The 19,261-nt window shown below is 30.5% G+C and overlaps 1 protein-coding gene across 1 annotated transcript; it reads left to right on the top strand.

The window, feature by feature from the left end:
• On the top strand, positions 9,450-10,709 carry LOC109361692. The gene is made up of 2 exons (XM_019607213.1): positions 9,450-10,336; positions 10,373-10,709. Exon 1 carries the CDS (start codon positions 9,508-9,510, stop codon positions 10,309-10,311), a length of 804 nt encoding a protein of 267 aa, XP_019462758.1. The 5' UTR covers positions 9,450-9,507; the 3' UTR covers positions 10,312-10,336; positions 10,373-10,709.

Genomic DNA, 19,261 nt, shown 5'->3' with positions numbered 1-19,261 from the left:
GCAATCCAAACAACTCTTTAGTATACTTAGTAATAATGCTCTTTATAAGTTTGTAAACTTGAAACACTTTCACTTTAAGAAACTTCATAAAAATCAACTTTGAAAGTTTTAAGAACTTGTTGCAAAAAATGCAGAAAATAGTTTCAGAATATGTGTAAGAGCTTTTGAAATTTGTATGAGAGTTGTGTATATGTTGTGTGTAGTGATTGTGAGTTTCAATGCCTTTACATAAGCTTTTCAATCAGCCAAAATGTCTCTTTGAAAGGGTAGAAATTGATTGAAATGAAAACATGTATTTTGGATTGAAACTCATTCACTTTGAATTTGAAAATCTGATTCAACGGCTCTTAGTAATCGATTACAGCATTGAGTAATCGATTACTCAAGTGTTCTGTCCACTAATCATTTATTTTCGAATTAGAGTAATCGATTACAACAAGCTGAGTAATCGGTTACTCAACTTTAATAACACTAGTAATCTGTTACTCAAATACAGTAATGGATTATTCTGATTAGTTTTAAGTTGGATAACTTTTTTCTTACACTTGTAACCTATTACTTAGATGAAGTAACATGTTACACATTATTTTTGAAAATTGTTTTAAGTATTTTAAAGTATTTCAATTTTATTTAAAAATTAGTTTGAGCATTACTACTATTATATAATTAAGAGTGTGGGATAGAAGTACCTATTTAGACTTAGACTAAAAGTCTTGAATATCTTGAAGCTTGAATCTTCATTGTCTTTATAAGTATTCTTTTTCTTCTTTTTGTTGATGTTGGTGTCTTCATCAAAACCGTGTCAAGGTCAGGAGCAAGATCTTCTTCACAAATAGAAACTTACACCACTAGACCAATATTTTGATTGTAATCTACCATTTCTAAGCATGATCCATATAAATTACTAAAGAGTGTTATTTATGTTTGCAACAAGAAATTGCAATAGAGGAAACACACTAGTTGATCACCAAAGTTTTTAAATTTAAGCTGTCGTTCATAATCAGTGGTTGGACTTTTTTGATTTTTTGGAATGAACTTTTTATGCAAAATATCCAAAATAAATCCAAAGTAGGTGTTTGATTTTTAAAGTTTTAATGCAGCTTTACAGACTAGATTGCATCACCCACAAAGTACACATTTTCTCTAAATGTAACGTTGCCAAACTTTTTATAGGTCAAATCACAATGTTGAGATCTGAGACCAACATTTGCATAATAATGCAATCGTTTTATTGTTGCTTTCCAAAGGTGGAAAACCAGAAAGAAAGCATCCAAAACCAAAGCCCAAGTTAGATTCGACATCTTTGATTTTTTATAAATTGAATTATTAAGTTGCGCCAATTAAACTAAAGGTGTTGTTGGCGAACTAGCTCTAAAAGCATAAGAATACACAGCCGAAGTTTATAATCAAGGGTCCCCAATAATTATTTTATATATGCTAATTTGATTAGGAGAAATGAGATATAAATTTGTAAAAACAACCAATAAAATATATTAAAATTTTAATTTTAATTAAAATTTAATCCTAAATGATAGCGCCAAACAATATAAACACATTTGTCTTCAAATATGATGTGTTGGATAATCTCGATATATGTTTTTTCACTTTTGATTAGGTAGCTTTATATTTGTGGTTGGCTGTCACACAAACAAGAGGCTTGTGTTTTATCCAAAACTTATGTCCCACATGTTTTCATTACATATCCAAGAAAAAGCAGACTGTACATATGGATCGTGTATATTTAAATGAGAACAAGCAAGTTACATGTGCATTAGAAAAGGGTGTTATTTTTTGCTGTATGATTAAGAACATACATATTATATGTGAATTTCTATGGCTAAGAAACACATATATTAATCATGCAATCGCATGGCTAAAAAGTAAAAACACATATATTGATCATGCATTCGTATTGTTAAGAACACATATGTAACATTTGCATTCGCATGGTTAAAAACGCACATGTTACTCTTACATTCATATTGCTAAGAACACGCATGTTACTTATGCATTTGCATAGTTAAAATATATATGTTACCCGTACATTTGCATAATATGGTAATTCTTGACAATATCTTGTATCTTGTCACTCTAATTTACAGAGGAAAAATACTGAGAAAAAAATATGGTGTATATACATACAAATAGTTTAATAGGTAATAAATATAGAGTCAAAAGAATACCTTTTCATCCATGAAAAACATTTCTAAGGATGGTGCTGAAGATGTATCCAACACAAAAGACCAATAATTCTGGCCTTAGTCTTCCAAGTATTTTTAATAACATGATCTCTTCTATGAAATTGACTATATGTGTCATATCTGTAATAATATTGTTAAAAGTAAAGTAAGTTGTGTATAATATAGGAGAACACAATATTGCTTTTCTATAACCAAGAAAGGGAGAGATGAAGATGTATGAAAATGGAAGGGATAATAATAAAAGGGAATCAAATATTGTTCAAGATTATTCATTTAATTCATTCAATCTTTGATTTAAAGTAAACTTTATACGTATTTATAAATTAATACTAATTTATTTTCTTATCATGAACACAAATAATAATATTTACCAAAATCATTCTAAATTTTAAAATTAAAGTATTTAAAATTAACAAATTATAAAATCATTTTTCAGAGTTTTGGATATTTATGAACATTAATTTTTATATTAAAAATAATGATAATAATCATTAACTTTCATTCTTGGTATGGTAAAATGGAGAGTTAATATATTAAGCTTAAAAATTTTAACATGTTTGCATGTATAACATAAATCAATCATGCATGGTGATTAAAAGGAATATAAAAAGAATGTATAACGTAATAAAGCATCTGATAATGCTCATTTTTAGAAAAAAATTTAAATTAAAAGTCAATATATTAAGTTTAAAATATTTAACGTGTAATTTATTATGAGTTGTGAAGTAATAAAAGGAGAATGGACAGTGAACTAAGGAAAGTTAAACAGTTTGTTCCATAAAGTTATTATTTAATAAAATAAATTAACATAACCTAATGAATTGTGAAGTTGTAATTGAGTTATTATTTAATAATGAATTATTATTCAATTGAAATAAATGATAAATAGTGTTTTTTTATCTAACGTGTGAGGTTGCATATTAAGAGGTAAGAAACTTTTTTGAGAAAATTTTTTTTATTGAGATGATAACACATGCCTTAGGTGGTATAGCAATGAGTTTTTTGTTATATAGTAAATTAATAGAAGAGTGAACTTGCCTAGTAAGTAGCTAGAAGATATTTAACTTATGGATTTAATAATGTTTTTGACTTATTGGCTGATTGTAGTTTTCTTAAATGAAAATACTTCTTCTCTAACAACATATTCTGACAGATTTAGGGTCCTTCCTTATTGAGAAGTCAAATGTCTTGTTGAGCCAATATAATTCCTAAGTGATTTTAAAAAAAAAACTTCTGGTTGACCCAATTTTGTCCTATGTTGAACAGTTTTGTTGGGGATGTTTGAAATATATTATTATATGAAGTCTCACATTGCCTAGAATTATAATAGAGTATAATATCAATGTTATATATTGGACTCAAGTCCCTTGTTATAATGTGCACCAGATATAAGCACCTAATAGAAACACCCCATGGGCAGGTGGGCCCATGGGTGTGCTAGGGTTTCTAATCCTTTTTCTCTAATAATATCTTGGTAGCCGCTTAGCGCTCCCGAGGACGTAGGTACAATTGGCTGAACCTCGTTAACAAATTCTCTTGTTTCTTCTCTTCTATTTACTCGTATGTCCTTTATTTGATTGCTTGTGGCCAATCCTGCGCAACGATCGCTTCCGCTGCACCAACAATTGGTATCAGAGCCAATTGGTAGTTGGCTCTTAGCCCAGACGTCAGATAATGACTAAAGAGGGTGAATGTGTGATGACTAGACAAGGTGCGTCAAAGGTAATGACAAAGATAGAGTAGATGAGTTGAAGTAGAAGGAAACATGGCGGAGCTGTAGTGTGGGCAATGTATATGTTGATCCAGAACCCATAAGTTCATGTATTGGGTTAGGATCAAGGTGGAGATAAGGACTCATGTGTTGAGTTTGACCCAGAGACAGATGCTGACAGTATCTCTCTAGATGATGAGGGAATGTTCTCATTTGAGATGAGAAGTGGAATACCTAATGGCGTGTCTGAGACGTCATAGTGAAGGATCTTAATTGTTAGCAGATTCACAAAAGCACAGAGGCGCTAACTGACTTTGATGTAGGATGTAACATGGGCATTGGCTTTGATGTAAGTTGTAACACAAGCATTGGTAGAGATGCAGGGGTGTGACATGGGCATTGGCTTGGATGCAAGGATGTGACACATGCATTAGTTAGCATTGACGCAAGGTGTGTTGTGGGTATACTCCTTATGGTGGAGTATGATAGTTCTTTTGAACTAGGATTGTCGAAGTAGACAATGGTAGTTGCGGTTGATGCTTTCCAAGGAAGCTCCAAGGTTCAGTTTGACTGAGTATTGAAGAGGACGATTGTTAGTAAACTTTTGTGTAGATGTTCCAATATATCGAAAGACTTCCTAGCAATAGGTGGCTAGGCGGCGTGTTCCATTTGATGGCGGTACGGGAAGCTGCACTATAAGTTTGGAGAGCTAGGCTCTTGATAACATCGTCAATGATACTCAGAAGGTCTATGTTGTAGGGGAGCAATTAAAGAGAATTAGACATTGAACAAGGTTGAGTCATATATTCGCTAAGGTGGAGATTCTTGTGTAGATTTCCTAAAGAGCGAAATATTCGTCTATTTCAATCAAGGTGGAGATTGTTGGGGATGTTTGAAATATATTATTATATGAAGTCTCACATTGCCTAGAATTAGAATAGAGTATAATATCAATGTTAGATATTGGACTCAAGTCCCTTGTTATAATGTGCACCAGATATAAGCACCTAATAGAAAAACCCCATGGGCAGGTGGGCCCATGGGTGTGCTAGGGTTTGTAATCCTTATTCTCTAATAATATCTTGGTAGCCGCTCAGCGCTCCCGAGGACGTAGGTACAATTGGTTGAACCCTGTTAACAAATTCTCTTGTTTCTTCTCTTCTATTTACTCGTATGTCTTTTATTTGATTGTTTGTGGCCAACCCTGCGCAACGATCGCTTTCGCTGCATCAAAGCGAGCTCCAAGTTAGGTTGGGCCAAAATGACTTGTGAATGTCCCAAATTGTCTCCAAATTTGAGGAGGTTCGCTTGGTGGAACAATGAACTTTTTAGAAAGCCACTGAGAATGTTCACACATGAGTAAATCAATGATTTTTAAAAATTCGAATAGGCTTGTTTAGCGAGCTCCAACTTAGCAATGAGATAGTTTTGTTTCTAAGACCTATTCAAAAGACATGTTGAACCAAAACAAAATTTTTATTTTATTAATTACCACTTAATTTGTTTTTATAGTTGATTGTATTTATTGTAAAATATAAAATTGTGGAGTAAATTGTAAGAATCAAATAAGAATAATGTTTGTTACTTAAGGAAAATATTGTTGATATATAATTTAATAAAAATTATAATAAATTATAAAATAATGAATGAGACCAATAAGAATAAAAGTTATATTAAATATTGTGACAAGTATTATACTACTCCAAATATATGAGCCCATTTTTAAATAACATGGATTTTACTATAGAAATTGAATTGTATCTCTGGAATAACATTAACAAGACATGCCCCTACGCACATGATTAACATATCCCCTTTCCAATTGATAACAAATAAGAGGGGCCATGGTAATCTGACTAATCAGGCTTATAAAAATTTCCAACTGGTTCAACCGTAAATGAATTATTAGACGTGTCTATCATATAATTGGTATTAAATTTAAATTAGATTGATTTGATTTGATCAATTTAAGTTTAAAATTGGTGTTCAGATAGTCGGGTGGGTTGGATTGCTTGAGTTAATTAAAAATATTTTTTTTAAAAACTACCAAATGACATTAGTTTGAAATGGAAAAAAATAAAATGCTTTCAACTTATTTGTAATTATGTATATCATTTGTTAGCTTATATTTTCGTAAAACCTTAATTGTTAAATTAAATTTTAAACTTATTTGCGCACTTTTGTTTCAATTAAAACATAAAACATATATTATTTGATGATGTTTTTAACTTGTTTGAGACATTTTGTGGCAATGAAACCTTTTTCATTGGTTGTTTACCTAAATATTAATGTTTTTAAATTTAAAATATAGTTATTAAATAATATTAACTATTTTTATAAATTTTTTAGAAATTTTCATTAAAATTGAGTCCAACAGTCAAACCCCTGAATTATTTTTCCAACTAATGACTCATTCATACCGAACATGACTGAGTGATTGAGTGGTTCGAATTTAATAAAATTGCGATTAAATATGGCTTAAAAATAGAAATTCAACTTTGAAAATCTAAATATATTTTTATCTTCATTAAAGACTGGCTTTTCAATAATGATCTTCCTTTCTCCAACAATGGTTTTTATTTTTAGTTTCCTACTTTTCCCCATCATTCAGTTAATTACGCAACAAAATGATATATTTATTTAATTCTATGTACTATTAATAAGACTAAACACAATTGATAAACAAGTGAGGTCAGTATTAAACATTATGCTCGGGGTTTAATACATGCTGTTTGTACGGAAGGATAAAACTCTCTTAAATAATATCTATACATCTCAAAAAATAAATCTTCTGCTTGGAAACATCCTTAATAAATTATCCTTTAATATAAAATAATCCTATTTTTTAGTTTTTAGTATTTTTTTGTATAAAATGATTAAACAAACACATATTGTGGTTTTAGTGGCTAAATGAGATAAATAATTTATAACACGAAAATATATTTTACTTTTTATTATGATTCGAACTAGTATGATTATCCATAATATAATTGCCAGATGAAACTGGAAATGTTTTTTTGTGTATGAAAGAGATGAGAGGACTTTTAAGATGAATGTTTTTTCTTTTTGGAAAAATTATTACTTTTTATATTATTTTGTAAAAATTATTTAGTTATTGGATTAATAATGATAATTGTAAAAATAGCATCGAATTCATATTAACAGTAATTGTTTTTTAATTATTGAGACTTATACTTGCAACGTGGAATTCTATGATTTTAGGATTTTTTTTTGTTTTCCACGTGTATCCTCGCACTGATAGCAATCATGTCCAAGCCGGGAATATCCACAGGTACGTGGGGCTAACTCTCCTAGCGGACATTTTTTCCATGTACAAGACTCGAACCCGAAACTTTGCTTAAGGGGAATCAAACATGTATCACTTGAACCAACGTCCATTGACTATGATTTTAGGATTTTGTGACAATGAAATTGGTGCAAGAAATAAATGTGGATCTTTTGTGATAAAATAAAAAATTCAAACAAATTGTAGTTCGAAGAAAAAAAGTACTTATTTATTTATTTATAGACTTATAGAGAATGGATAGTGAATGAGTCACTCGAGAGAAAGCTTATCTACCATATCATATGTAAGAGTTTATATATTATTATTGTTTCATCATCATTCATATTATTATTAACTCTTTAATAAAAATAATAGAAATGAATGATGAATCATGTATTTGTTATAATAATTTTTTACAAAGACAATATATGGTTATTACATCTTCAGGATATAATTCCATCTCTAATGATCTATTTATTTATTTTATTTCTACTTATATAAAAACAACAAAGCACACATCACTAGATAGTGGAGAAGCTCAAGTGAAAAATTGAGGCCGTTGTATGTAACCTTAGGGGCTAAGTTTACAATATAAATAATGGAATATTCAATATGCATTCAACATTTGAACCTTCCTCACGCTGAAGTAATAAGGGGCAAAGAGTTTTTTTAATACCATGGGAGCCTCCTCTCTTTTGTTGAAATTTGAAGTTGAAGAATTAAGATGATTGCACTAAGCAAATTAGATTCCAATTTCTACCAAAAAACAATAAAATATGCCCAAATGCAATGTTAGTGGTACCACCCTCTTTCCTTTTCTCAAAAGAAAGAAGTTGTATAATATTTGTCTAAGGTTGATGGTTATTTTTGTCAATTGCTATTGAGCCTGAATCTAGATCTAAATGTAAAGTAAATTATTGAACAGTAATTGCTCTATTGCTATGGTGGTTTAGGTAACTTTGCCTATCTATGTCCCAATTTCAGTTCCTCAAAAGTTTTAAGGGTCCCCCCATACTAAATAGTGGTCAAATAATTGAAAGGAACCAAATAAAAAAACAGACAAAGGACTTAAGGTACCCAAAAAAAAATGTACAAAACTATTTCAAGACTTGAAAGTAAAAAAATTGAAGATATTAATACATGATAAACATTGTCAATGACTATAAGCAATAATAAATGTGGTTTATAAAGAAATTTTCCAAAATCTCTAACAAATATTTCACAACTTATCTTATATTCTCTTCTAATTTTTTTCCTAACAATATTTTCCTTATTTTAAATAACAGATTATATATACACAATGTTATTTATCAACATCTCCAATTCATCAAAGAAATAAGTAAACAACATCTCCCATTAGGTAATCAACAAAAACTTTTAACTTAACAATTTATTCTTTACAAAAATTCATGAAAAATAGATTCTTTCATTCTTCTCCTAGTTGTTTATAAAGAAATGGACTTCGTGTTTTAGATTTTGAGGATATGTGATTTTATTTAATAATTCTATTAAAGGGGCTTTGATATTTTTACTTACATTTAAAAAAAATTATATTAAAACTTTACAAGTAATTTTATTTAAAAATGCTAAAAAACTAAATTCTACAATAAGCTTTCATAAAAAATCGGATCAAAATCAATTCTCCCTAACTTTTTTAAGAAAATATGTATAGGAAAATTCTCCCAAATTATATTGTACACTGAGTACCAAGGAACCCAAAGAAGACCAAGAGGGTCATTTGGCCAATCTTTTTTCTAGTTTATGCGAAATCAAATCTAAAAACTTCAAATTTGCAAAAAAGATTAATTCACCAAATTGAGATACTATGTTAAAAAAAATTGTTTCCCCTGGTATCAAATTTTATTAAATAATATAAAAGTGTTTATTATTATTTTTATAGATTTTTTTTAATTAAGTGTTATTTTTTTGAGTAAGGATCTTTTTGTTATTAGAGAGATGAATATTTTAAAAACAAAAAAAAATTCAACATGTAATAATATATTTATTATTTTAAGTATAATAAAATAATACTTTTGTTATTGAAAATAAAATGAAATGGAATAGCGTATTCCACTTTTTTTATTGGATGTGACACACTCCTCACAAGACCCAATAATGAAAAGCCTAATGTCCTTAACTTTATGTTCAGCTTTAACTTTCACTTTCAATCCTTTTCTTTTCTTTTTCTAAACCCTCACTCTTACTTTTGTTTTAGCATGTTTCTATCACACAAGCACAGCTAATTGTCACTAGATACAACCTTTGTTACACTTCCTATATAAACCCATGTACCCGCCTAGAACTCTTTCATGCCAAGATATATAATTTCTTGTGTAAAAAAAGTACAACAATCTTGCACAATACAAATCTCATCATACAATCTCACTCAAAAAACACAAATATTCCAAGAATTCAAGTTATTTTCTATTTTTAGTTTGAGAAATATATTAACCTATAAGCACTTGATAGTTACTACTACAAGGTGCAACAACATGAAGAACAGTGCATCTAAGTTGTTGAAGCAAATCATAGCTGCTATAAGCTCAATGACCAAGTCAAAAACTATGGCTTTGAAGTCCAAAACAAATGCCATCAAGGCACGTTTGATAATATTCTCACTCATGAAGAATAAGAAGTTTCTGATGAGTTCTCTCTCAGAGAAGATTCATGCTGTGTTAGGGCACAACTCTGATGATCAGAACAATGAAGATTGCATGTTGGAAGATGGATGCAATGATCAAAACATGGCCATAATGGTGCACAAGAACAATGCTCAAACCTATGAGTCCTTACCAAATCAATGTGAAACTCAAGTGATGGAGGAAGAACAAGACCAAGATGGTTATTTCATGTATGGAGATGATGTTGTTGATGATGATGATAAGTACCCGGATCTAACACACACTCTCTTCGAGTCTGAGGATTTGGATCTTGGAGGCTCAGTGATTGATTTGGTGAAGAATTGTAAGGAAGAAGCAGGAGAAGAGTTCAAGTTGGAAAATGAAATTGACAATTGTGCTGATCTTTTCATAAAGAGGTTCCATAGAAAGATGATATTGCAGAAGCAAGAATCATTGAAGAGGCAGCAAGAAATTCTAGAGAGGGGTGCATGAATTTTATGCCAAATTCTTATCATTATGGTTGGCTTAAGTATATAACAGCTCAACCTCATCAATATATATCTCTCTTTGCTATGGAATTCTTAGAATAGTAATGTTACATGTATTACAAATCTGGAAATATTTTCTGAACTTTGATTTGAATAAGGTATTATAGTTGTAATATGCCTTATAAAAATCAAAGTTGTCTCAAAATTCTCCTGATTTGTTGTTCATAAAACCTATTTTTTTGGATTGAGATAACCAAGCTGAGATTGGTGGTTCTTAACTAGTTTAAGGAACAACCCAGAACTTACAAGGGTGATTCTTTGTATTTTATTTTTGTCCCATTAATGTTCTTGAAATGATGTTCTTCCTAGTTGTCTATTTGGTGGCTCTGTATGCATTAAAAGAAATGTTACTTATGTGCTGGTATCCTCTAGTGGAGAGTCCCTGATCCAGATTATAATATGTGACAATTTTTCAATGGTTCAAATCTACAATTATTTTCGAATTAAAAATTATAAATATTCTCTTCCCCTCACATTCTAGTGTTGGAATCTGGAGGGTCGGGGAGAAAATTTCAATCTGTTACTTATTGATGTGGTAATTGTAAAGCATAGTTTGTTGGTGCTTCAACTTTGAAAATATACAATGTTTATAGGATATTGAGCACCACTATCATGTATTCCAGTAAGTGATGGATACATGTAAAATTTATATAAATCATAAAACATGGCAAATTTACTGTGTAGGTGTAATTTCACTTTGTTATAACTTTATTTTTTATCACAGAAGTAGTGTAAATTTATAGAAATCGTCAACCCTATAGATGTTTTCCTTTTTTTTGTCCTATTCACACCTAAATCGTCAACAACATTGGAGTTTTATTTTTTTATTCATTTCATTCAAAAACTCGTCAACGGTAGGAGATTTCAACTTTTTTTTTTATTTTTTTCCATAAAACTCCATTGTCATTGGAGTTTTTATATTTAATTTTTTTTTATATTTGCCTAGCAAAATCGTCTATGGTAATGGAGTTTTATGAATTTTAATTTTTTAATTTTCCATAGCAAAACCTTAATGACGTCTATGTGATGAAGTCCCACATTGATGTGACTAACCCTATTATACAACTATGTGTTCCATTAATTTTTTTAATCTCCCAAATGTCGCACTTAACATTAAAAGAAGCGCGAATTCGCCACTTACACCCGACACCAAAATGTGTACATTTCCTAACATAAAACTCCATTGAAAATTAAAAAATTAAAATTCATAAAACTCCATTGCCATAGATGGTTTTTCTAGGCAAATATAAAAAAAAAATAGATATGAAAAACTCCAATGGCAATGGAGTTTTATGAAAAAAAAATAAAAAAAGTTGAAATCGCCTACTGTGTTGATGAGTTCTGAATGAAATGAATAAAAAAATAAAACTCCATTGTGATTGACGATTTAGGTGTGAATAGGACAAAAAAAGGGGAAACACCTATTGGGTTGACGATTTCTACAAATTTACACTACTACTATGGTAATAACAAAGTCAAATTACACCTACACAGTAAATTTGCCCATAAAACATATATTACGCCTCAGTATTGGAGACAAAACATCACTTGTCCCATAATTTTTCTATTCCCCTATCTTTGACCAATTAAACTTTACAAAATATTATTAAAATATTAATTTATGTTTTTATAATTTTTCTTTTTAAATGAATAGAGCTTTGTGATTAACTTAGTATATCAAGTGAGACATGAATGTGACAAGTGATTCCCATCCAATTTGGACAAGTTTTAGCCCTTATGAAAGTAAATGAACAAATACATTTTCCACATGTAGAAGGAACCAAAATAAAGTAGATATGCAAACAAAAGAGAATATTATCATTAAAAGTTGTGAGACTTTGGGTTGCATGTGCAAGCAAACAGAAATAATCTACTTGGGAGTAACAATTGATTAATTTCTTCCTTTCTTGAAGCTTCCTAAAGTTTCTACTTTTAAATTTTATATTTTTATTCGCTTTTATTGCTCGTGAGAAAACTTGATTTGTAAAGAATATATGAAGTTAAGTAATCAATTGGTTAAACATAATGTTACTCAATTAACCAATTGGTTAAATATAATGTTACTCAATTAATCAATTGGTTAATTCTTTTGACAATTTCTCGAAATGGAAAGGAACGCATTATTCCTTTTGTTTCAACCAAAAAAGAAAAAAGAATCCTTTATCGTTCTTGATCATTTATAAATTTCTACTTCGCCTATCCGTTTTCACGTTAAGGTGCGTTATTTTTTTATTAATGTTTTACTCAAGAAAACATGCAGAAGATCAATGGATGCATTAACTTTCAAAGTATGTTACCCTTAACTTTTTGCGCCAAATTCCTCATGAACATATATATAACTAACTTAAGTACGAGATATGACACTTATGCATTAAGTTACATAACATTTTCTTCATATACTACAAAGTCTTATAGTATAACATGCATAAATAACATAAAACCTCTTATTAGTGGAATAAATGTTTATTGAGTATTCATGATATAACTTATAACTCATAAAAATATAGTTTATGCACAATAATTAGGAAAATTGTCTAGGTTAAAAAACATGAGTGCTTCTATGGTAGCAAACAAGTTGGGCATCATTTCCCTTTGTTCCGTAAAAGTCTTTATTATCATAAACAAAGCATTACCTTTCTCTCTCCAAATTGCTTTTAAGTTAAATAGCTTCTTCTTCTTTCTTCTCAAACCAACAATTTTAAATAATTTCTAAGCTATTCTCTAATGTTTTTGAATAACAAAATAATTCGAGACCACTTATTCAACAAATGGTTTTATTATGTTTAGAAAGTGGAGTCGGATCATTTGATCAAAAGTATAAATATCATAAACAAAAAATGAAGTTAAAAGTTGTAAGTGTCAGATGGTAACTAAAAGGGGAGGGGTGAATTAGTTGTATGTGGCAATGATCAAATTTTCTCTTAAAGTATCAAAGTGTTTAAGCAGCGGAATTATTGCAGAAAAATTATCAAGAAATAATTCAAAACAAGAGAGATATAGTAGAGAGAAGAGAGAAAGAATATAAAGTTTATATACTGGTTCACCTTCTTGTCCACCAAAGACTACATCTAGTACTCTTGCAGTACAAGAGATTTCTTTACTAGACATTTTGAGTTATAATTACAAATTTCTCTCCCCGAGACTCCTTGTGCCTTACACACTCACAAATACCCAACTCCCTTGGAAATCAACCTTTCCAAGTACTATTTTTTCCCTTATCACCACACACATGTGATGACAAGTTTATAATACGTTTTGAAGAATAAATTTTGTGGCAGGATTACATTTACAAGATATAACAATTTTATAACTTGCAATTCTTAGACTCAATGCACTTAGTGGAAAAGCTCTTTAAAGTAATTAAGTATGAAAATTTTAGAACTTTGCACTTGAAGCAACTTCAGAAAGAATTTTGAAAGTTTAGAACAAAAATTGTATTAAAAATGCATAGAACTGTATTTGAAATTTCGTGTATTCAGATTGTATCAAGTGTATTTAAATAGGCTTCTAACCAACCAATATACCCTTCTATGAAGTTGAGACACGATTGGAATGAACCCATTGAGTTTGAATGAAAGTTATTCAGTTTGAATTTGAAAATTTGGTTATAACAGCTCTTGGTAATCGGTTACATCATGATGTAATCGATTACTCAAACTCTCTATTTGAGAATTAATCGATTACAACAAGGCAATAATCGATTATACTGTGTAAAAGTTGATGGATAACTTTTTGCTCAGTTAGGTAACCTATTACTCACTATTACACAGTTCAAGTAATCTATTACCTAGGTCTAGTAACCTGTTACTCAGGTCAAGTAACCCGTTACTTAGCTTTTTGAAAATTGTTTGACTTTTTCTAAGAGTTTTCATTTTCACTTTAAAATAGTTTTTCACTTTAATTGAGCATTGTTTACTAATTATATTAGAGTGTAAAGAATAAAAGTACCTATTGAAGACTTAGACTCTAACTGAAGCTTGATCTTCATGTGTCTTCAATATCTTCTTCCTTTTGCATTCTTTTGTATGATCTTGGTGTCTTCATCAAAACCGTGCCAAGGTAGGAGCAAGATCTTCTTCACAATCTCCCCCTTTTTTATGATGACAAACCAACACATTTTGAAAGTTTTTTTTTGAAATCAGCATAATTCGTAGAATTTGACATGATTTAGTTTGTATGCTCCCCCTTTTTGCTGAAGTTTGTGTTTGAAATAAATGTTGACAGAAAAAATATAAACTCCAACTTTTTTCCCCCTTTTGACTTCACCAAAAAGAAGGAAAAACTAGGTTTCCAACACAATATATTCATATAGATATACCAAAAGGGTAACAAGATATATTTTGACTTATTTTGAAGCCAATGGCAGAATTAAATATAAATGAACAATAATAAATGCACAGACTATAAAACAAAATTAATTTGAAATATCATCACATTGTAACTTAGGAAAACACAAGGACTTCATACTTGGCCGAAAGTAAAAGTTAAAGCCAATTACATAGCAAAACAACAAATAACTAGCAAGTTCAATAACAACAACATCAAGGAAACATATAAACTATGTAAATTCCTAATCAAAACAACTCTATGAGCATGGCCCAGCACGTTCATCATCCAAATCCATATAATCTAATCGATTTGACAGTCTATGATGTTTTGCTTGGACTTGTTGATTCGTAATATCAAAAGCATCCATCCTAGTAGTGATGTAGACTCGAAGTGAGAATAACTCGTCCATAATCATTTGATTGGATGACATGGAACCAGATGATGATGACTCGACATGAAACGACGAGGAATGCTGAGTAGGAGGGTTAGTAGAGGAGTTTTTAGTTTGAGCAGTCTGATATCACCATAATGCTTATAGATCATATCGGTGGTATCTCGAAAGAATCCCATTTTGTGGATGACATCCACATCCATCTTATTTTTCCGAGCATCGAACATGATCTTTGAATCTCCAGCAAGAGTTACACCAAAATGCTCAAAAGTGGCAATGATGATAGCTTAAGGTAAGGGACCATAATCACCTCTAAAGACCACATTGTCTCATTACCATCAACGCCCAATTTATGAGGACATTTTGCTTAATAACATACGTAAATTGTAGTTCTATATCATTAAGTTGATAGTGATTTGAAAATTTTGGAACTATGATTTAACTCAAAAAGTAATAAAGCAAACCGTCCTCTAGGTTTAAGTTTCCAGTAGAAAGAATATTTCTACTTTTTATGGTATCACTAATGGCCCTTTGCTTACACAATTCAATTTCCCTCTTGGAATATCTATATATAAAGTAGTAGAAATCATGTTTGTTGTACTCTTCTAGCTCATCACACTATAAGCCTAACTCTACTATAGTCCCTATGTACGGTGTGTCACTGCAAATTGAACTTAAAGTTCGAAAATCGATGGCAAGTTCCTTGCCTTTGACGAAAGAGAAGATTTTATTCTTCTTGAAAGTCAAATTTTAGTAAAATACCCTTATAAGTTCCGGGTAGTAGGCACAATGCATTTCACAGAGATTAAACAATTTTTGTTGTCTAAGAGGGAAGGGGGAAATGAAATTATCATACTCAAAAGAGTGTAACTTACCAAATTTTGGAGCAAAAATTGGTCTCTGCATGAAATTCTCCATGAACACCTTGCATTGTTCTTCGTTGGCAAGAAGTCGAGCCAAGTCCAAAGGATTAGTATGTGAAGAGGTTTGTTGCCTCCTGGGAGCCACATTGGTTCGTTACTTCTTTGTTTTTGAAGTTGAAGCCATGAATTTGGATTTTGAAGAAACTAGGTTTTGAGATTTTGAGAATTGGGTTTTTTAATTTAGGCCACCAAACACGAAAATGAAGGTTGCAATGTGTTTGGAAATGAAAATGTGATATAAATAGACTCAAAAATCACTCAAAACGGTTGAGAATGACAGTTTTTCGAGTTTGTGGGGGGGGGGGGAACCATGGGGGTACCATGGTTTGGAGGAGTTGAAATGAGGATGATGATGTTTGAAAATGGACAAAAAGCCTTATATGCTACGCAATATTATGGGTTACTCCAAGTGAGTAATCAGTTACACTTCTCCAATGTTTTAAAATTAATCAATTGCATAAAGTGGGTAATTGATTACCATCTTCAAATTTTGAATATTCAGGCTATCTGATGTCTGCTAATTGGTTACTTAGGATTAGTAATCGATTAAATACCCCAAACGTGTGAAAATTAAGTATTTTGAAACATGTATAAGCACAAGTAGGCATATAATAATCATAATGAAGCAAAACATATAAGCATATAAACCAATTTTAGGAAAAGTAAGCTTCATCAAGTATGCCTAATTCTATTCTAATATTGTAAAATGGTTATTTTGCCAAAGATTTAATAAATATGTCTTCTAATTGGTCATGTGTATCAGCAAATTCCAAGAGTATATCTTTCTTTTGGACATGGTCTCTAAGGAAGTGATGCCTTATATCAATGTGTTTAATTTGGGAATGCATCACCGACTTTTAGTGAGGTTTATAACACTAGTATTATCATATTTTAAGGGAATCCAACCCAAGTCTAATCTATAATCTCGCAATTGTTGCTTGAGCCACAATATCTAGGCACAAAAACTATTTGCTGCTATATATTCTGCCTCAGCAGTACTTAGAGCAACACAAGCTTGTTTCTTACAATACCTTGAGACTAAAGCATTTTCTAGAATATGACAAGTACCACTAGTACTTTTCCTCTCAGATTTACATCGAGCAAAATATGAATCCGAATATCCCACCAAATCACATTAACTTCCTTTTGGATATCATAGTCCTACATTAGGTGTACCTTTAAGATATTTCCTAATTCTTTTAACATCAATAAGATGTGACTCTTTAGGTTTTGACTGATAACATGCACAAAGATATACATTAAACATTATATCAGGTCTACTTACAGTAAGGTAAAGTAGGAAACCAATCATACCTCAATAATTAGAAATGTCAATGCATTTTCTAGCTTCATCAATATCTATGTATGTTCTAGAACCCATAGGAATGACAATTGGTTTGCAATCATTCATCTCAAAGCGCTTTAGCAGATCCATGCAATATTTAGATTGACTAACAAAGAAACCATCCTTGAGTTGTTTGATTTTTAGTCCAAGAAAGTAATTCAAATTTCCCATCATGGACATCTCAAACTCCTCTTGCATCATTTTAACAAAATTACAACACAAGAGATCATTAGTAGAACCGAAAATAATATCATCAACATAAATTTGTACAAGAAGTGTATGATGATCTATTTTTTTAATAAATAATGTAGTATCGACCTTTCCTTTGGTAAAACCTTTATCAAGTAATAAGCTTGTTAGACGGTCATACCAAGGCCTTAGATTTTAGAAAATAGTAATCATAACAACATTACATATACCAAGGATTTTTCTTTTGATGGTGCATGCATAGGTAACAAGGCCTTTGTTTCTTAAATATGAAAATTTTGAATTTTTCTTTTGTGATATGACTTGAACAACTGTTTTCATGATACCACATTTTGCTTATGGCTTTTAGACACTCCTGCAAAACAAAGTAAAAATAAATTCTAGGTATCCAGTGTGAATTGGGTCCTGCGTGGTTAACACCTTTCTCAACCCAAACATGTTGGCCAGTTGGAATACCAACTTTTCTAATATGACATGAATTAGGAGTATGACCTACATTTTTACAATAAAAGCGTGTGGATTGAAGTTGATGCATCTTTTGTTTAGACTTATAGAAAAAATGTTGATCAGGATTTTCTTTAGAAATATTATGAATGCAATCATTCTTAGTTTTCACAAAAGTATTCTTTATCATACCATTAGATTTTCGGCTATTTGAGTAGCCTAGACCACTTTGATCATTGATAAGTTTTTGAGTATTTAAAATATTTTCCAACTTATGAGTATTCTTCTTGAACACATCAAGTTCTTGATTTAATGAAACAATTTTTGTTTCAAGAGTATCACATTTTTGACATTTTATGCAATTGAAATATGATTTGGATTTTAAGGAGTCTAAATCCTTATGCAAAATTTCATTTTGACTTTCAAGACCTTTTATGGCATTTTACTGTTTGATGTTTAATTTCGAGAGTTTAGTAAATTCTTCATGAAATTCTCTAAAAACAATATGTAACTAATCATATGAAAAAGTATCATTTGGTTCAGAGTTACTAACCTCCTAATCATCGTTTAATTTGTTTGAAGCCATCCAGCAAATATGTGCTTGCTCCTTAATTTCGATTTCAACATTTGAACTAGCGTCATTGTCTTCTGATATGATATTTGTTTTTCTATGCTTCTTGTCATTATTTCTTTTGAATGTATGTTGCTTTTGTAATATTGGACAAGTACCTTTAACATGATCTGGTTTTCTGCATATAGAGCATATGGAGTCTTGCCCTGATGTTGATGCTTCACTATTTTTTGCGCATATTTTAATTTCTCCGGTGCCATGTATCCTCTCTAGAGTGTCCCAAATTTCTTTTGACGATTTTCAACTTGACACTTTAAAGGATTCTTTTTTTCCTAGAGTCGATATAAGAATATTTTTGGCTTTACGGTCATAATGGACTCTATTTTTCTCTTCTTTGGTCAATGAACATTTTGATTTTGGTTGTTTAACCCCGTTAACAACAATGCTTGGTATGAAAGGACCTTCTTCTATTGAGTTCTATATATCTAAGTCTAGGGATTCTTTGAAGATTTTCATTCTGATTTTCTAGAATGCATAATTTTGTCCAACAAAAATTGGAGGTCTATTAATATCTTAACCTTCTCCTAGAAAAGACTTAGAGGCCATCAAAATTGTTAGGATCTTTGTGAGTAACTTACTAAAACTATGCTCTATTTCAAATTGTAAGTATTAGATGACAACTAG

Source organism: Lupinus angustifolius, chromosome LG12 (genome assembly GCF_001865875.1).
Source record: "Lupinus angustifolius cultivar Tanjil chromosome LG12, LupAngTanjil_v1.0, whole genome shotgun sequence".
In the NCBI taxonomy this organism is placed as follows: domain Eukaryota; kingdom Viridiplantae; phylum Streptophyta; class Magnoliopsida; order Fabales; family Fabaceae; genus Lupinus; species Lupinus angustifolius.
Note: the sequence above shows the minus strand (reverse complement) of the source record. Positions and strands in the feature narration are given on the sequence as shown.